At 52.3% G+C, this 20,054-nt stretch overlaps 1 protein-coding gene across 1 annotated transcript; it reads left to right on the top strand.

The window, feature by feature from the left end:
* Positions 1-167: 167 nt before the first annotated feature.
* On the top strand, positions 168-19,259 carry LOC134551929 (aryl hydrocarbon receptor-like). The gene is made up of 11 exons (XM_063399976.1): positions 168-228; positions 313-506; positions 9,544-9,650; positions 12,978-13,067; positions 13,965-14,088; positions 14,327-14,457; positions 15,055-15,257; positions 15,344-15,453; positions 15,719-15,860; positions 16,207-17,758; positions 17,870-19,259. The coding sequence occupies exons 1-11, from the start codon at positions 188-190 to the stop codon at positions 18,008-18,010; spliced, it is 2,835 nt and encodes a 944-aa protein (XP_063256046.1). The 5' UTR covers positions 168-187; the 3' UTR covers positions 18,011-19,259.
* The last annotated feature ends 795 nt before the right edge of the window (positions 19,260-20,054 follow it).

Raw genomic sequence — 20,054 nt, 5'->3', positions numbered from 1 at the left:
TCTTCAGCAGCTCCCACTCCCCGCTCAGCCGCAAATCTTTTCTCAGCTCCCTCGTACGTCAATCCCCCGCCGCCCCAAATCCCCGTCCATCCCCCGTCTCCCCCTGGCCGGGGGCGGGCCGTTCCCGTTCCCGCTCTCGCTGCCTCTCTCCCTGAGGGCGCGGCGCTCGGGCGCTGCCGGCCCGGCCATGTACGCGGGACGCAGGCGGAGGAAGCCGGTGCCGCGGGCGTGAGTGAGGGCCGGGGGGCTGAGGGCGCCGGGGTAGCGCTGACAGGGGCTCCCCTTCCCTGGTAACGCGGCTGTGCCCGGCAGGACGCGGCCGGGCCCGGCCGAAGGCGGCGGCGGCGGCTCCAACCCGTCCAAGCGGCACCGGGAGCGGCTGAACCAGGAGCTGGAGCGGCTGGCGGGGCTGCTGCCCTTCCCGCCCGACGTGGTGGCCGGGCTGGACAAGCTGTCGGTGCTCCGCCTCAGCGCCGGCTTCCTGCGCGCCAGGCGCTTCTTCGGCGGTAAGGGATGTTCCCAGCGCTTGCCGCTGCTCGCAATTCCTGCCTGGAATTGTGCGCTGTCCCCCTCCTTCCCTCGCCGCTGCATCCTCCTGCAGCTGTGTTACCCCCTCCCGGGATGTTGTTGCACCCCTCGGCAATTCTCCCCCCACCCCAAAAATACTTCGTGACTTTGTTTTCCTCCACAGAGTATTTTTCACTTAGTATTTTTAGTGGCTTGGGTTTTTTTCTTCCCTAGTTTTTACGGAGTTTCCCTCACCAAAAACTTGTTTTCTTTCCCTGCCAGAATCGTACTTTTTTCCCCCCTAGAATTTTTTGGGGGAAAACTCCCCATTTTCAGGAATTTCGAATAGATCCCTCCTCGAATTTGTGGGATTTCCCCTCCTTCCCCCGCATCTTGTATGTCTCTCCTTGATTTTGACAGGTTTTCCCCCACTTGAATTGTGTGGGTTTTCCGCCCTCGAATGTTTGTGTGTCTAACAGCTTCGATTTTTTTGTTTGTTCGTTTTGTTTTTTTTTTCCTGAAATTGATTCCTTCTTTCTGCCTCGAATTTTGTGGGATTTCTGTTTCCCCCTCGAATTTTGCTGTTGGTTTTGGGTTTTTTTTCCCTTGAATTTTGGGTTTGGTTTCTCCACCACCTGCCCTCCTTGGATTTTGGGGCTCCTTCTCACCCTAATTTTTCCTTTATTCCACCTCAGAGTCTGGTGGGTTTTACACCCTCGAATTTTGTGTCTTTCCTCTCTTTACATTTCTGGAATTTTGCCATGCCTGCCTGGAATTCTGTTTCCCTATACCCCCGAATATTTTGTTCTTTAACTGCCCTAGAATTTAATCTTTTTACCCCTCAGAATGTTGGTTTCTTTCCCCTAGGATTGCTTTTCCCGCTTTTCTAGCCCACATTTCCTGGCTGTGCTGTCTCCAGCTGCCAGGCTGGGGCTGCGTCCGGCACTGCTGTGGGATCGCAGGGATCTGGAGGGATGAAGTTGATTTCTTTTGTGGGTTCCGCTGAAGTAGAAAATTCTGGTTTGTGCAGGAGGATGAGGCAGAGCCTTGTGCGTCCCTCCTGGGGAGTTTCCCCATGGAAGTGACTTTTTTCCCCTCCTGTTACTATAGACTCGCTGTGCTGGCAGTGAGCGCTAATTCCGTGTGATGTGCTTACAATTTATCTGGGAGCCTTTTATTTTTGGGAATCTTTTATTTTTGTGAACTGTTCCGCCGCACTGTAATTATGATTAAGAGGAGCCCTCGGGAGGGCATTGAGGCATCCCTGGATTTTCCTGGTGGAGTAGCAATGGCTCGAAAATGCTGTGTTTTCAGGCCACAGAACCACCACAGTTTCACATTAAATATATTCAGTGTGTGCTCTTTTTTTGCCTTTTTTTTTTCCCTTTTCCAGTCTGTTTTAACCGTGCTTAAAGGATTGGCAAGTGGGTGAGCTGGTAAAGGAATGGCCTAGGAGAGTTGTTTGCCTTGCTGCACCAGGTCATCAGGAAATTTACTGTTCTGAGATTGTCTCTTTTGTTCTGGGTGTCTTTTTCCCCCCTGTCGTTCCACCTAGTTTAATTCCGTGGCACTGATTTCCCGTTTGTCTGAGGCTTTGAGGCAGGTGTGGTAGGGAAGGAGGAACAATTCAGTTTTTCAGATGAAGGTAGCGATTGCAGACCGAGCTGAGCCATTCGTGATGCTTAATAGCAATTTAAAAAGAATCCTTAAATGGAACTCTGGGGAAGCTTATCAACAAAATAATTGGTTTTAAATGACTTTATTTATTTATTTATCTGTCTATCTATCCACCGTGCTTGAGTGGTCCCTGAAAGAAGATAGAGGGAAAGAAAGGACAAAACCTGGGATGTGCTGCCATGGAGTGTGAGGAGAAACAGCTGGAGCAGGTCTCAGGTGTTGCCCATGATCGCTGACAGCAATTTACCCAGCAGGTTTATGCCAGCCCATCCCCTGCCAGAATAAATAAATAATTATTGATTTATTAATTATTAATTGGTTTTAATGTTACTTCACCATCTTGGTTTACGCATAGCTGATACATGGGGAAGTTTGTACGGGCTTAAAGATCTTTGATTTTTATAAGGATGCGTTTTTCCTGGGGACATGAGGATTTTTATTCTTTATATAGCCACAAGGGAAGCTGTCCCTGCTGCCTCTGCCTGTGTGGGGGCACCAGTAAAGGCCTGCAGTAGAGTGACAGGAATGAAGGCTGCTCAGTGTTCTGTTGTTTAATCTTTGGAGTGGTTTAGAGATCATCAAGCGCTGCCTTTGTTGAGCAGGGTTATTTACCCAAGCAAACCCTTCCTCAGGCTGATGTGCTGGGTTGGTGGCTTTCTGCAGGGCTTTGGAAGAGCAAAGGACAAGACCATCCTGTGTGTGTTTGTGGAGTGATTCCGCTCAGTTTTTACCACTCACATCTCTCCAGTTTAACAAAGCAGGAAGCAGCTCAGTGCCAGGTGTGTTCAGCAGCTCTGCGGGAGGAGGGATCTCAGCCAAGGTCTCCTCTTGATCCACAGCAGATGGAAGAGGCTTTTTTTGTTATGAGGCACCACTGTCCTCTGTGAGATTCCCAGATGCCTTTCCCTTCCTCCATCGCCTGACACTGCAATCCCAGGTTCACACAAGGGCTCCCTTACCACAAAAGAGCTCACCTCTTTTGTAGGAGGGAGCAGGATCCTAGGAGGGATGGAAACATCAGGAGAGGTGTCCTGCCAGGGAGCAGGATATCCAGCCCATCCGACATCCATCCTGCTGGAGAAGCAGCACCCACTAGAAGCAGCACTGGGACCAGGAGGCCAAAAGGAGCAGAGGTTGGCTTCCAAGCTGAGGGTCCTATCCAGACATCAGTGCCAGCTGATTTAAAGGCTTGTACCTCCTCCTTTCCCATCCAGGTCTTTTCCCCTTCAACAGTCCTCCAAATGCCTTATTTCTTACCTGCCTTGGTAAACAAATATTTTTAATTCCCATTCACTACCCTGATCTTCCTCCCTGCTCTGCTGGAGCCTGTTTCAGCTCCTGGGGTCTGATAGAGGTGAGTATGTGCTGCAGGGCACCTGCCTGTCCCCCAGCCTGTGTGCTGCTGCTGGCCAGCCCTGCTGGGGCCTGCACAGCATGTCACACCAGCTGTGTGCCAGCAGCTTATCCCGGTGGTGCCTGGCAGGGCTGCTCCCCTCTAATCCTGCCCTGTTCCGCTCAGCCCAGCACATGCTGCTGGGAAGGGAGGAGGGGTCCCTGTCTCTTCCATCTCGCTCACCTTCTGGAAAGGGGGAGAGAAGGAAAGATGCTCCAGGTTTGCTGTTTTGCTCTGCATGAGGATTTCTTATCAAAAAAAGAAGATGCCTCAAAGGCACCTTGTTATATGGCTGTCAGGTGCCATATGTGTATCCTGGGCCACTTAAACTCCTGGTGGGAGGTCAACTGGCAGATGTCACAATGGCCAAGAGCTCACTTTGGAGAAGTGTCTCTTGCAGTTTGTTCCTGCAGTGTGTTGGAAGTTCATCCAGGCTGTGCTTCCCATCCTACAGCAAGCCTGGCCCTTCTGGTGTGTGTGTAGCCCCTCCTGGGCACTCACTTGTCCTTGGGGGCCACCTGGGTGTCCCCAGGCCTTCCTATGGCTGTCACAGACCTGTGCCTGATGTTCAGTGATTGACCTGTGGGATTTCTCTTGATGCTCTGAATCAAGTCTAGGGTTTATGAGCTGTAGGAAGAGCAGTAGGAAAAGGTCAGTCCGTGGTGCCAGGAGCCGCATGCCTGAGCCCCATAGCAATGGGCTAACCCTGCCTTGAAGGGGGCATCCTCAGAGATGCAGATGCACCTCTGCTTGTGTGCAGCATCCTGCCTGGCTCTCTGGGCAGCTCAGGTGCATCACTGGCTGGGAGGAGAGGGTGAAATACCCTGGCACGTGTTGTGGCCTTAGAAACTTCTGGCTCCAGAGGGGCTTGTTGGCTGCAAAAGTCTGTGGCTGTGGCCAGTTGGTCGGGGCTCTGTGTGGGTTTGAGCTCTGCATGGGTCTGTTCTATATGAAAGCTTAAGGTCATGTATCCAAAACTTAAGCAGATTTTCTCTCCCATGTATCTTTGAAAGATAACACTCCTGTGGAATGTGGGGGCTCGGGAATTTTCCCAGAGTCCTCTTAAAATCTTGGTGGCTGTTGTAGGATCGATGTGCGGCCTCAGGGCTGCGCCTCACCCTTTGAACTGTGGTATGAACCCAGGATGTTATTGCTAGAGCTGTGGTGGCCCAGAAAGTGCCTGAGCTGCAGTTGGGTCAGGCTGGAAAAGTGCTTTTAATTACATAATTATTATAAACTATATAACTGTGCCCCTGAAATCTCTGCTTAGGGATGAAGGCTCGAGATGGGCTGTGTGGGACTAAGGATGCTCCTCCCAAGCTGTTTGTCAAGCACTGCAGAGAGCTGTAGCAGTGAAGCCTAAGGACTGTTTTAAGAAAAACAAAGCCTGGTCCTGTGATCACCTTGTGCTCTTAATTGCCTAGGTAATGAGCTGACCTCGGAGGAGCAATTTAAGGCGGAGAAGTCTTGTGACTTCCCTTAGGCAGGCAGTTTTCCTGGTGTGTGCTTTCCTTGCCAAGTGTTTTTCCCTGACTCTCGGGAAAGCAGCTGGTGGGAAGCTGTTGGAGCTCCCTGGGGCTCACAGCGGGCTCTGGGGACTGCCTGCTCTGCTACCTGCGAGCAACTGGGCTGTCTCAAGGGCTCCTGCAAAGGCAGGCAGGGGAGCAGGGCTGGGAAGAAACTCCAGGCTGAGGCTTTGTGTGGGGATAATCCTTCCTGGTCTAGTGCAAGGTATCCAACAGTAGAGGAGTGGAACCAAGTGGTGTTTAAGGTCCCTTCCAACCCAAACCGATGCTAAAGCTCCTGAGGGAGGAGCAGTGGGAGTGGGAGGGTTCAAACAGTTGATGATGCTGAAGGAAGAAGGAAAATCTGGCAGGTCCTTGTCATCTTTGTCCTTGTTTAAACTCCTGCACATGCTTCTCCCTTTGAGACCCAAGTGACACAACCAAAAGCTACATGTAGTCAAGGCCTCCTTGCTTCTAAAAGTGCAGTAAGATCTTTTAAGAGGCCATCCATTATTAACCACAAGTGTTCTTGGAAAGCAGAGTATCCACATCATTCAGGCAGGGATAAATAATTCATTTCTTTAATGAATTTTTTGCCAACAGGGAGCTCTGGCAGGTACAAAGTTAAGTAAAACCGTGGTATCCATTATGAATTAACAAATGGAAAGTCAGGAAGTATTTGCCAGTGGCTGGAAAATGGGCTTTGAGCAGCGCTGATGAGAACTCAAGTGATGGTTCAGCAAGGCAGGGAAAAGACGGCTCTGTGGCCTGGTGTTGGCAAATCTATGCCCACTTCCCTCACCACTTACATGTTTTCTAAATTTCCAATATTTTCTCTCTTACTAGCAATAAAAGGTAGGTAAAAAACAATGTTGAGGGATTATTTGATGTGAGGGGGGTGTACCAAGCAGCAGAGCTGTGGATCCCTCTGCCAGTGAGAAAGGAGAAGCTGGAGAAGTGGGTGGGAAAGGGCAATCTGGAGATCCACTCATGGGAGTAGAGACTTTCCCGTGAGGTAAGACCAGCTCTTCAGGGGATTGGCACAAATGACAGAAAGAGAGATGTGGATAAAAGGCAGTTTTGTTACAAAATCAATCAATCAATCCTTCCCCTAGAGTGGCTGGTACATCCTGGCGTGTTTGGCAGAAGGCTTGTAGGGAGCACCATTACCAAAATCCTTCTCTTTCCCCTCTCCACAACCTGCTTAGACTGACAGTGGCCATGCAGGGCAGCCCAGCCCTCTCCTGCAGCTCTTAAAGAGTCAGGAAGCAGTTTGGTTTCCTTCTCCTTCTTTGACACCTGGAGCAGGTTTCAGATGGAGTTGTTTAATTTTTCTCCTTTGCAGTCAGTGGCTGATGGAAACCCTGCTCCCACCAGCTTTTGCTGTGTGCAGAGAAGGTGGCTGGGAGATATCCTCTCTCAGGTGTTAATTCCTGCTTGGTGGTGCAGAGATTTCCCAGGTCTACAAAGCCCTGTCAGGTTCAGGAGTTCACTAGCAAACCTAGTAGGCAGTAAGGTGTCCCTGCAGCACCACGTGAAACAGATTCCCAGGCTGGGAAGCACCTGGAGATGGAGGGAGGAAACCCACCCCTGGTGGCCCCTTCCTGCTCTCCTGATGACAGCACAGGGAGCTGGTGAACACCATGTGTGAGGATACCACGAGGCAGGGAGCATCCTTCTCCTGTGGAGAGGCAGGTGTAGGCAGGGAGCTCGTTCCCCAGAGATGGGAGAGATTTTCTTCCTCTCAGCTAAAAGGCTTTTTGTGGCCAAATAGCCTGCAGGGCCTGGCAGGAGCTTTGCCTTGGAAGAAGTAGCAGTGAAGTTGTGAAAGCCTCACTGCTTTCAGGTGACCAGTTTCTGTCTCCTTGCCTTTCTCCCTCCAGCAACAAAGGTGACACCAGTGGCCACAGGGAGGGAGCCCAGGAAAAACTAGTTCTCTCCTTTTTATTCTCCTCTTTTTTACCTGCAAGTGCCTGTCCCCAGTTATGCAGCAAGGACAAAGGCTGCACTTGGTATTGCTGCCCTAGGTGAAGGAGAGTGCTGTGCCTGAAGCGTGTCCCACCTTTCCCAGTGCCCAGGTCTGGGTGGGATGCATGCAGCAGAGAGGATGTGGCCGTTCCCTGGCTCATTCTGCTCTGTCAGCCTGATGTGCTGTGACAGTTCTGCTGAATTGCTGCCCCCAGGGGCTGCACGGGGCTATTTATGGACACACAAAGCTGGGGGACACCGGGCAGGATGCCAGCCTGGTGTGGCCAGAGCCAAGAGCCTGCCCTCTTCGGGGATCCTTGGGTGACTCGGACGGAAAAGATGCTGTTTGGTGAAGTTTATGGGGAAACCTCCATGGGAATTCTGTTTTTTCCCTCACACCCCAGTGGCTGGCTCCTGTTTGGCAGACATGGGTGGCAGACATCCCCATGGAGGACAGTGGGCTGTCCTCTGCTGTTAATGTGTCTCCTCTGGCCCCACAGCCCAGATGCTGATAGCAAAGCCTGTTTGTAGGCAGCAATTGGGATCAAGATTTCCATTTGCAGGGGCGATATCAAACCAGCAAACCAGAGCCCTGAGCAGAGGGCAGCACCTTTAGTTGCTCTCCTGTCAGCCAGGTTTATTTTTGTCTTTCACCTCCAGCACAGTGGGCTGGGAGCTCATGGAGGAGGACTGGAGACTTTGAATAATTCATAGTTCCTGCATTTTGCTCCTAGCGATCAGAAAAGCAAGATGCTGGGAGGGTGCTGGCACAAACCTGCTCTTTGTCCCCAAAGCCTGGCTCTGGAACATCCACCTTTTGCAGCATCTGAGATCCTTCAGGATCAGCTCCATGCAGATGGAGGAGCTGAGTTTCAGCAGCTGTTTTGGCAAAGCACAGGGAGCACAGAGCCTGTTACAGAGCCTGGCTTTGTTCATGTGCGGGTGGCTGTTGCCTTCTGACTCACTGTCCAATTGCATCCAGAGTCTACTTGATGCTCCCATCACCTCTGAGCCTGGAAGCCCTGCAGTCCAGGAGCTGGGAAAGGCAGATCCATGACAGCTCTTGCTCCCTCTGTGCACTGGCAGGCCACAGTGGTGCTGCAGCTGGTGTTTCACACCTTTCCTCCCAGATCCCAGTGGGAGCAGCTGGTTTACCAGCTGCCAAATGTTGTCCTCTGTTCTTGTGGTGCTGGCAAGAGGCTTCCCAGCTCTCTTGTGAGCTCCTCTGGACAGGCCTGTCGTGCACAGGCTTGTTTGTTATCTTACCTTTAATTACTATCCATGTCAAAATATCCCCAGGAATCATTCTCTTGGGTAGTACAGAACAAAATTTACAGGCCCATCCTTCAGTTCAGCTGAGTGACAGATTCTCTCATGCGTGTGGATCATGCATCGACCACTGTTAGATCTCGGGTGTCTGTGTCTGGATCCATGTGTTTTCCTTGTTGTTTTTCTCCCACTGTGAGCTGTGGCTTGCCTTAATTTGGTTGAGTAAACCCACTGTGTTGCTGAACTGTAACGAGGCATCATTGACTGAGCCGTATCCTTCAAAATGGCACATTCCTCATCCTGGGTTTTGCTGCAATGCCTCCTGTGTAGGGCAGGGTTCTGCTGCTGTTGGCCAGCCTCTGTCAGGTGGTCAGGAAGGCCATGGTGTGGCCACAAGGCTGGGGCAGTGACTGTCCCCTGTGCTGGGCATTGCTGGGGCCACACCTTGAATCCCGTGTTCAACTGTGGCCCCTCACAACAAGAAAGACATTGAGGGGCTGGAGCATGTCCAGTGAAGGAAACTGAGCTGGGGAAGGGTCTGGAGCACAAATGTGATGAAGAACAGCTGAGGGAGCTGGAAAGGAGGTCAGCCTGGAGAAAAGGAGGCTCAGAAGGGATGTTCTTGTTCTGCCCAACTCCCTGACAGGAGGGAGCTTGACTCTACTTCCAGGGACCAAGGGATAGGACAAGAGGAAATGGCCTCAAGTTGTGCCAGGGCAGGTTTAGTTGGGTATTGGGAAAAATTTCGTCACAAAAATAGCCAGGCGTGTGACTGGGCTCCCCAGGGCAGTGATGGATTCATGGTCCTGGGAAGTGTTCAGAAGACCTGTGGCAGTTGGAGACATGGTTTGGTGCTGAGACATGGTTTGGTGCCAAGACATGGTCTTGGCAGTGCTGAGGAATGGTTGGGCTCTATGATCTTTCTGCAACTTTAACAATTCCATAATTCTATTATTCTGAGGCCTATCTAATTTAAGGATCCCTGGCTTTAACTGCTTTTTACTTGTAGGTTGTTAAAAGGGGGGCGAAATGAGTGAGACTGAAACAGTTGAGGGTGTTTGAGGGGTGGGGAAACATCCTGTTAAAATCATCTCTTGTGAGGGGTGAAGCAAAGGGCTGTGACTGCGTGGTGGCTTCCCCTGCACTGTCCAGCTTTGCAGCATTCCAGCTGTTGTGGCAGTGTGTTCCTGCAGCACTCATGTCCCTTCCCTTGCCTTGGTGCAGTTGCCCTGAAGAATCCTGCAGCCAAAGAAGCCCAGAGGGATGGAGCCTGTGGCACCGGGCCGGCTCCAGACTCGGCAGCAGTTCCAGAGGGTGAGCTGCTCCTACAGGTTAGTGCTCCTCACAAATGCCTTCATGGGGTTTTCCTCTTGTCCCTCTTCCAGCTCCATTGAGTTTTACCCCCAAACCAGGCTGTTCTGATGCTGATGGCAGGTGATTTGTGATTTCATGTGGTGTAGCTCACTGGGCAAAGGTTTAAGACTTCCAAAGGTCCCTGGGCAGAAATTGTGTTTCTTCTTCCCTGCTTTTCCCATTATTCGTGGAAAAAATTGCCATCTGTAAGTAGTCCATATGTAGGGAACATCTTGCTGGGTTCCTGAGCATGGTGATTCATCTTCTCTGCTTCTCTGCTCTCGTATGTAAATGTGCTAGAGGTGTAACATAGGAACCGAGCAGGTGTTTGAGTGCTGTTTTCAGCATGGGCACACTGATCCTGACTCGAGGATATTGTCCAAATGCTGGTGAAAACAGAGAAGAGAATGTCCTGGAAGTCTCCTCCGATTATGAGGAAGTAATGTTCACTGAGCACACAGATAGATGCTGATAGGCTGTGTGCACTTTCCTTAAACACAGGGTGGGTGGGTGTATTCCAGGAGCTCTGTTTTTCCCAGGTTGTCTCCTTTGGGGATGCTGGAGACAAGGCTGGTGATGCAGCTGCCATGATTTATTCAGAGATACCAGGAGGTCACCTTCTGTCCCCAAACTTTGTGCAGAGAACGGGAAGAGGTCAGGCTCTGGCAGCATGAGGTCCTGCAAGGACACAAGTCTGCCATCCCCTGCCCAGCACCCAGCACAGGCTGTGGCACTGTTCCCTGCCTGCCTGGCTGTCCTCCAGCACGGGCTGAGCGTGCTGGGCAGCTCCAGCTCCCATCCAAACGCTCACTCAGCACAAAGTGTAATTACTGTCCTGCCTGAGAGTTGAGGATCTCTGTGTCTGCTGGGAGAAGGGCTAAGGGCAGCCTACTTAATAACCAGAAACCTGAGGATTTTCCCTCAGGATGTAACAAAACTGCTCAGCAGGGCTTGCTGAGGGTTGATGTCCTGCTCATCAGCCCCTCCCACAGTTGGGTACCATCCTTTTAGAGGTACCAAACTGGGTATGAGAAGCTGGTTCAGCTCTCTCAGTGTCTTATCTGTGTGACCCTGGACGTGGCAGGAGCTCAGAATCTGTCTCTGTGCCCCCAAAGAAACATTCCTCCATACTTATAAACACACTTCAACCTCGTCTGTCACCTCTGATAGCCAAACTTCCTTTGTCTCTTGATCTGCTCTGATTCTTCCCTCTCCTCCTCTGAAGCTGCTCAAAGGGTTAAAGTGCATTTGGCAGCACTAATTAACCTCTGCAGCAGATTCCCACACACTGAGATCAACCCCAGTAAATAGAGAGAGCGTTTGTGCCTGGAATAAAGGGAAGGAGAGGGGGGAGAAACTCTGACCTGGACAATGAAACAGGACTTGGCAGCAACAATAGCTGGACTTGGCTGAGACTACATGCCAGGCCCTAATTAATGCTGATGTCTGTGCATTATGAAGTGGAGGAAGCAAGCCAGGGCTGGCTACTGTGGCTTCCCCACCAGGTTAGTGGTGCAGGATGGTTTTGGCTCTGAAAAGCCACAGGACCCAAACTGCACAAAAGCCACAGAGCTCTGCCTTCCAGAGAGGTCCTGCTTTGTGCTGCCATAGTGTCCCCTTGGGGATCTGTTGCCCTTAGGGAGGGGTGGCCACCTGATGGTGTCAGGGCAGTGAAAGCTCTTCAGCTTCTGGGAAGATAAACCAATGCTTTTCATGGGCTTTCACTGCCTTTGCTCTTGGGCAGCACCACAGGCTTGAAAGTGTCTACTAGGTGACTCTGGGGATTTTCAGAACTGGGGACACTAAGCCACAGAATGAAGTCTGCCAGCTGGGCTCAGGGAGTACTGCTGTGGGGCTCCTCTCATCCCTGGCAGGGGGCTGACGAGGTCTCCAAAGCACTGGGCTCTGTGCCACAGAGGCTTGCAAGGGCTGGTGCTGTGCCTGCAGCACTTCAGGGTAATTCCCTGGATCCTGCCAGTGCCTGTGTCAGCGGTGTTCTGCCAGTGGGCTCCTGCCTGCTGCCAAAGAGCAGGGATGGAAAGCCAGGGCTCCTGGAAAGGAGCTGCACTCCCAAACTGCTAGGGAACTCCTCTGCCCCTTCTAGTCTTCCCCGTGTGTAAAGGATACTGTCAGCCAGCACCCTGGTCCCTTCTTATGTGTCCTGTCCTGCCAGCTGTGGGGTTTTTAGCTCGGGGAAAACATTCAAATTACTTGCCAAATTTATTAAACTGGTAGCAGTGAGCCCCTCTTGAGTAAGACAGAGGCTCTGATCAGCTCAGCCCGTTCCTGCCAGGAGGCCCAGTGCTCCTTTGAATATTGACTTTGCAATCCTGGAGCTTGAGGAGTGGATGGAAGGGCCAGTGAACTGTGAAATGTCTAAGTGTGTAACATTAAAAATGCAATGGACACTTCACATTGATGGCTGCATTTGCTCTTCTCTCTGGGGAGGGCTTGGGGCTTCAAACCCACATGGGCACAGCAGCTTTGGGCATTTGTTTTGTGAAAACAGAGCACAGCCTTCAGCCCTAAGGGGTGTGGGTTGTGCATGAACCAGGTAGTGCTCCAGAAAAAGTGATCATGGAGGGATTCCCCAACCTAAATGATTCTGCGATGTATTGGCAGAAAGGAAAAGGTGCTCTGAGGTCACCCAGGCATTCTGTGGTTTTCCCCCAAGTTCAGGCACCAGACTCAGCTTGAATTCCCTGCTGCTTTAGAAAAAATTGGCTTTTCGGAAATCAGATTGGTTTTGCCCCAGTTTCAAATCCAAACCCTTATGCTTTAGCTTTTGGCTTTTCCATTTCCGCTGATTAAGGCCCTCTCAACACTGGCTACTTTGAGGAGGGAGCCGGCAGTGGAGATAACACCTTCCTTGGCCTTGCTCCTTGCCCATGGACAGTCCAGGCACACCATGGTCCTTCTCCAGGCCACTCCTCTGGAGCCTGGGATGGCCACACACAGCTGCCAAGGCCCTCAAGACTGTTGGAAAGGCTCATTTCCACCAGAATGGACCAAATCATGGTGTCCACTTCCATCCTGCAAGCAGTTCAGAGGTTTTTATCTGCTCCCTGCACAGGATGAGGATAAATGTCCAAAGCTGAGTCTGAGTGAACGCTCCCAGGATGGCAGCACAGTTTTCCATCAGTCTGGATTAGGATATTCTCAGGCAGCTATATGGAAGAGCTGCATGACCTCAGAGAGGCCCTCTGTGGCAGCTCAGCTACCTGCTAGCCAGGCTTTGGGTGACCAGTGTCCTGCTGGAGAAGTGACATGATTGTGGCCTGTACCTGCTGATCTCTCTCCTACAGGCTCTCAATGGCTTCGTGCTGGTGGTGACATCAGAAGGACTGATATTTTACTCCTCGCATACAATCCAGGACTATCTAGGATTTCATCAGGTTGGTGGGACTCTGACTTGTTGTGAAGAGTCAATTTTTCCTTGGTGGTGCAGAATAGCCCCAAGTTCCCTGCAGGGAAGAGACTCTGCAGGGATTGCAGGGTCTCAGGGAGCTGTTTGGGGCTTTTTCTTGGTCTTGGGAATTTGGACCCCATGTTGCCAGGTGTGGTCACTGGTAGGTGCCAAGGGACTTCATCAGCCCATAGACACTTTCCAGTTGCCATGTTGATGTGCCTTCATGTTGTTCATGTCTGTGGTGAGGTGTCTGGAGTTCCTTGCCCAGTTTGCCTGAGGCACTCACTCAAATCCTGGTAAATCCCACAAGGCTCCAGCACTCTGGGCACCCAGGTAACCTGGAGGGCACTAGATCAGATTTACAGGGAAGTGGGACTTACCTGCAGTCCTTCAGCTACTATGGTTTGGTGTTATCTACACACTGCTGGCTGTCCCCAACACCTGGGGTAGATGAGACCTGTCCACCTGGGCACAGGGGAACAAGTCCCAGGGTGTTGTTCTCTTGGGAATAGTCTAGAGATGGGGTGGCCTTCCTGCTGTTTTGTTCCCAAATCCATGTTTTCATCTCATTTCTTAAGTCAGCACTAGGATTTTGAGTTATGGGGATGTCAGAGGGAAGCTATGTTGGCTCTTTAGGCTTCTCGCAGGGAGGAAGTCAGGCCCAACATGAGCAAGGGGTCCTTAAAGCCAGATGTGCTGTCTGTTCCCCCAACATGAGTTCTGGGGGAAAGTTCCAACCTCATTTAACCAGGGACACATTTGAGCCCCAGCGAAACTGGGTAAGATAAAACCAATTGGGGCCGTGATGGCTGTTCCCAGGTGGGATGTGAAAACTGGCACTGGGGACAGGCTGCAGAGCTCACAGGTGGCATGTCCCCTCTAGACAGATGTCATGCACCAGAGTGTCTTCGAGCTGATCCACACCGAGGACCAGCCAGAGTTCAGGCGCAACCTCCACTGGGCCCTGGACCCACCGCTCACTCCTGAGGGTCAGCCTTCTCCAGCAGGTAAAGGCAGGCTGCCATCCTGGGTGGCACAAGGTGTGTGGCTCCCCAGGGATGCCGCGAGCCCAGCTCACTGTCACCACTTGAGCCCATGTGGCTCAGGCCACGGCTTCATCCAAATGTTGTGGCCTTCCCCTAAGTTTCTGTGCTCTGCAAACTGCTGCAGTGCCCAGTGCTGGGGACATCCAACCCTCACTGGGGTGAATCCTTGCTCAGTCCTCTCAGTCCCTCTCTTCCACAGTGGGGAAGAGTCAAGACTCTTCTGCTGTCATCTATAAGCCAGATCAGCTGCCCCCAGAAAACTCCTCCTTCCTGGAGAGGAGCTTTGTGTGCCGCTTTCGCTGCCTCCTGGATAATTCCTCCGGCTTCCTGGTGAGTACAGACCCTCCCCAGCAGGAGAGAGGCAGGCTCACCACAGAGGTTCATACCACCACTGAAACCATCCCCTGGAATGATCCCATGCTCCTTTCTGCCATGTGCAGCACCTGCCTGTCTCAGCAAGAGACTTTCCCCGTTTTTCATGGGTTTGGCCTGTACCTACAGCCTTTCCCTGTGAGTTTTGTTCCTCTCCTCTCAGAAATGCTGAATCTTGAACAAAAGTGCTTTTCTTCCCCCTGTTTTACTTGGATTTTCTGTTAAAAGCATGTCTTAAGATCAAGTAGATGGTGGTCATCCCTCCTGCACGGGAGAGCACAGGTTGCCCAGAGAAGCTGTGGTTGCTCCTAGATCCCTGGAAGTGTCCAAGGCCAGATTGGATAGGGCTTGGAGAAACCTGGGATAGTGGAAGGTGTCCCTGCCCATGGCAGGGGGATTGGAACGAGATGATGCTTAAAGCCATTCCAAACCCAAACCCTGCTGTGATTCGATGATTCTATTTACACCAACGCTGCACACAGATGTCTTGCTTTCCATGCAGCGCTCTTCCTTCTCACTTTTCTGCATGACACTGAGCTTTTCTTTTCTTCCTAGGCTTTAAACCTTCAAGGCAGGCTGAAATTCCTTCATGGGCAGAACAAAAGATCTGAAGATGGCTCTGTACTGCCCCCCCAGCTCGCTCTGTTCGCCATCTCTACACCCCTGCAGCCCCCATCCATCCTGCAGATCCGAACCAAGAACATGATCTTCAGAACCAAGCACAAGCTGGACTTCACCCCCTTGGCGTGTGATGCCAAGTAAGCAGCAGAGCTTCCAGTGCGCCATTCCTGACACCCCACCCCAGCCCTGCCTCTCAGCTGGGTGTGCTCTCTGTCTCTCCCAGGGGGAAGATCGTCCTGGGCTACACCGAGGCGGAGCTGCGGATGTACGGCACCGGGTACCAGTTTGTCCATGCTGCTGACACGCTGTACTGTGCTGAGAACCACGTCAGGAGTAAGAGTCCCCTCCCTGGTCACTTGTGCTGATGAGTGGGCTGGGACTGGGGCAGTTCTGTTGGCTGCTCTGTTAAGCCCAGTGGCTCTTTCCCCACCGGATGCTTTGCTGTGCTGCTCCTGTCACTGCAGGAAGCTTGGGGTGGAGTGGAGGGAGGGGTGTCCACCTGCATGGTGTCCCCTCTGCCTGCCAGCCATGCTGCTGCTGTTTCCAGCTGGGAGGGGCAGTGTGCCACGGTGACAGCCCTTGTACTTCCTCCTGGCAGTGATGAAGACAGGGGAGAGTGGCCTGACAGTGTTCCGGCTGCTGACCAAGGACAACCGCTGGAAGTGGGTGCAGGCCAACGCGCGGCTCGTCTACAAGAACGGCAAACCCGAGTACATCGTGGCCACACAGAGGCCCCTCGTGTACGTGCCAGGGCTGGCATGGCACAGCCTGCCTTTTTCCATGGCTCTGGGATGTCCTGAGCAGGGCAGGATGTTGGATTTTCCATTGCTGCTTGTGTCTTTTAAAGGAGCAGCTGTGGGATTCTGTGCTTGGTGCTGTTCATCCACATCCCTGTCTGCAAGGCCACCCCTCAGTAGGGGGTGCTTGGTTATGCTGCAGATGTTTGGGGGTTTTGTGTGTGTTTGTGTGAATGCATGCTGGCTGTAGCCAAGGGGCTTTGCAGGGATCACAGCTGCTCATTGCAGAAGCACTCATGGGGTGGGTTTGTGCACGTATCAGTCACAGTGTCCTCTTCTTGCCCTGCAGAGATGAAGAAGGAGGAGAGCACCTTCGGAAGCGGCCCCTGCATCTTCCCTTTACCTTTGCTACAGGAGAGGCGCTTCTATACCAAAGCACTCACCCTCTTCCAGGCTTCCCTGACCTTTTCCAGAGTAAAGGGAAACCCAGCAAGTTCAAGAAGCCCTCCTGCAGCCACGGTGGGCACTCCCAGGAGAATGGCATTGATCCCTGGTCTCTGCTGGGCACTGGGATGCGACAGGACAAGGCGGTGTGTGCCTCACACCCAGCTCTCACTCAGAACCTTTCCTTTAGCAGCACTTTCCAGCTCGAGGGTGTGTCCTTGCCGGGTGCAGGAGAGGATGCCTGGAGTAGGGGAACAGCTCCAGTTTCTTCAAGGGGCAGCAGTCTCCAAGAGAAGCTGCTGGATTTGCAGCAGGAGAACTCTCTCTTGGCCACCATGGACTCGCTCTCAGTTATGAGTGACGAGAGCGTCAGTGCTTTGGAGGGCCTGGGCTTGAATGCTGAGGACCTGGAGCTCCTGCTGCTGGATGAGAAAATGATGATGGTCAGTATGGACCCAGACCAGTCCCCGTCTCTGAACAACATCCTGGCCAGTGACCAGATTCTCTCCTGTGTCCCCAGCCATCCAGTGGATGAGCATGAGGGAGGGCAGCAGCTCTGTCCTCTGCCAGGCACGCCCCCCAACCCACAGGGAGGCACTGCTCCGTGCCACATGGAGAGCAAGGATTCCAGGTGCCACCTGGCACAGCGTGCAGGGCAGCCCAGCACTGCCCAGGGCCAGCCCCCCATCCTTCTGTGGGAGCAGCCCCTCAGCGCTGTGCCAGGGCTGCTCCCAGAGCTGGCTGAGCAGGAAGAGCTGTCCAGTGGCTCCCAGTGGGGACCAGCTGGAGAGGAGACTGTGCTCCGCTTCCTCCAGCCAGCACAGGGCACCCCATGGGGCAGGGCCCCCAGCTCAGCCCCGGGAGCCCCCTGCCTGCAGGAGCCACCTGGGGCCCAGTGGCTACAGGGAGACTTCCCAGCTGTGCAGCTCCCCCAAGAGAATGCCCACCAGTCCTTCTCCCTGCCCAGCCAGTGCCAGGACCGTGTGGCACCGCCAGGCCGGCAGAAGCACCATCACTTGCTGATGAATGGGACGTGTGGCACCAGCCCCAGCTCCTCTCCACACCCCAGCTCATGGCAGGACGATGTTTGCCCACTCCTGGGGTCTCCAGCTCAGCCTGACATTTATGACCTCAGCCAAGATGTGATCTCCCAGCCCCAGGACTGTTTGGGCCCTGGGCCCAGCGTGCCCCCACAGCACATTAACCTGAATGGATTGTGCAGCATGGAATCTGCCAGCACTGAGGACTCCTGGGAAGAGATGGCTCCATACCCGAGGTGTTTTCCCCCTTCCTACCACCATATTCCCAAGAAGCAGCTGAGCCCTGTTCCCTCCGTGTCCCAGCACCCTTTCCCCAGCTCAACTGCAGGGCACTTTGGGAGCATCGGCCACTCTCTGGAGACACTGAATTCCTGTGGGGGACACGCCTCTGCACTGAGCCAGGAGGGCAGGCACAGGGTAAGGGCCTTGCTCTGCTCTGGGGCTCAGTGTTTCTGTGCTGGGAATCTGCCCAGCTAGTGCTAATAACTCCCTGCCAAGTGCCTCACCACTGTTCTCTCTCTCTCCTAGCCCCGCAGTGGCTGTGGTTTGCCCAGCTCTCCCATGGGACTGCCCCAAGACCGCCCAGTGCTGGGGGAAAGCCTGGCTCTGCCCTGCCAGCCTCAGCTGCCAGATCCCCCTCATGCCTCCAGGGGGGACGTCTGTCTCTAGGAGACACAGGAATGGACAAAGCAGGACTATTCCCTGGGGAAGGAGCTACCTTCAAACTGCAGATAACAAACCTTCCCCACTGCTGTGCACATCCTGCTGGTGCTATTGATGTTGGTTGCTTTGGCTCACCTGGGGGCTTTTGCCCTTTTCTCAACTTCCCACCATCCTGCTCCCTGCACTGTTCCTGTGCTAGTGTCCCTGGCCTGGGCAGGGACAGCAGCAGGGTTACAGGACAGATTTCCCAGGGCGCTGGAGCAAGCTGAGCTGTGGTTGCAGGTCAGCCCATGAGGGCAACCAAAGCTTTGTATTTACATGCATGATCCAGCACGGATACCAGCCTCACGAATGCCTGTCCTAAAGAGAGAAACAGAAGATGTTTTCACTTCTGGTATTAAATTTCCTGCCATCCCAGCCAGGCACCCGTGGCTGTGGCCATGTTGTACCAATACTGCTTGTTTTATAAGAAAATGAGCCCTGTATGGTGTTCTTATGTTGCTCTGGTCCTTCCCCACCCCAGATTTCTCCGTGTCCCAGGTGTTCCCAGTGTTTGGGATCCAGGTTAGAGCTCCTGTAGCAAACACTCTGGGCTTTGCTGTACTGTACAAGACATGCCCAGATTGGCTGCTAAACTGGTTTTCTCTGGATGCTGGCCTCTCAGGTATTCTCAGACTTCAAGTCTCCATTTTTTACAGTTAAAAATCAGAAATTGCAGTAAGATAAAGAAGTTAAGTATAATGGTACTTAATTGTAAGTACTGAGAGAGTGATATCTTCCCACAGAAAAAAAGCCACAGCCCATATGTGTGCATACAATATGAGTTGACAGATTTATTTTTATGCCACTCCAGTGGAAGGAAAAAACAACTTCTTACCATCCCAAAGTAGCATTCTGTGGAATGGGATTAAGAGGTTATTTAAAAGATCAGACACCCAAGAAACCTGATAAAGCTCATACCTCCTCCTGCTTGCCCAGCTTTAAATTCATGTGAATTCCTATTGGTTTTGTTCCAATAAATGGTTTTGGAGCTCGTCCCTGATGTTTCCCTTGCTGGTTGTGTCTCTTCCCAATCCAGAACATGCCAGGGTTTGCTGGCTGCAGCATTGGACCCAGGCCTTGCCACTGGTGACCTGGGACGCAGTGGGTTGGGTTGGAAGGGTTCCTAAGGAGCACTTGGAGCCTTTGGGATGTACACAGTCCATCTGCCAGCTCCTTCCATGGATGTTTGAAAGGAGCTGGGAAATCTGACGGAGAAGGGTGAGTTTATAAAAAAAGTACAATATTTATATATTATAATGAAATATGTATTATATGTATATAAAGTTGCATGTAGATCTGTTGAAATATAAAGTATGTGTATTTATAAAATGTCTGTATATAGTTTCTAGTATGTAATAGAAAACATCTTTTAAGAGAAATGAGCTGATTCTTTTCCCCTGCACTGTGGTTTTTCAACCTGAAAATTAGAAAAAACATGTTTGTTTTCTCTAAATGCTGAATTTTCCAGCATTCCCACCCCTACCTGGCACTTGCTTTTCCTGAACAAAACAAGGCAGTTTTGTAACATTTCTGAATTTTTGATGGAGATATGCTGGGAGCGTTTGATCTTTTATAGTTTCTGTGCCCTACTCTGCTTTTCCCTCCCTGTTCCTTCAGAGAGGTTGGCTCTGGGCAGCACCACCTGCACTGAGGGACGGCCCCAGGGCATCCCTGGGGCTGCAGCTCGGTGACTTCCAACTGAGACCAGGTGCTGAGCACAATGTGACCACTGCCAAAGTTCCTCCTTGAGCCAGGCACTGGATGTGTGGGCAACCATTCCATGACCTGCTGCCCTGATGGGTTTCTCCTCTTCCTTGCCACACATCTCCACAGCACCACGAGCTTCCCTGCAGCCGGGGTGACCTCAGGGAGACTGCAGCCCTGCTGGCTGTGTCACCAGGGCTCAGCTCAGCTCTGTGTTTTAGCGAGCACAGCGTGGATTTGTCCTGTGCTGTGTCTGTGAGGCCTGTGGAGCACAAGCCATCATTTCTGTGGACGGAGGTGCCCT

This window comes from Prinia subflava, chromosome 6, assembly GCF_021018805.1.
Source record: "Prinia subflava isolate CZ2003 ecotype Zambia chromosome 6, Cam_Psub_1.2, whole genome shotgun sequence".
Lineage (NCBI taxonomy): Eukaryota > Metazoa > Chordata > Aves > Passeriformes > Cisticolidae > Prinia > Prinia subflava.
This window is presented reverse-complemented; position numbering and strand designations above follow the sequence as displayed.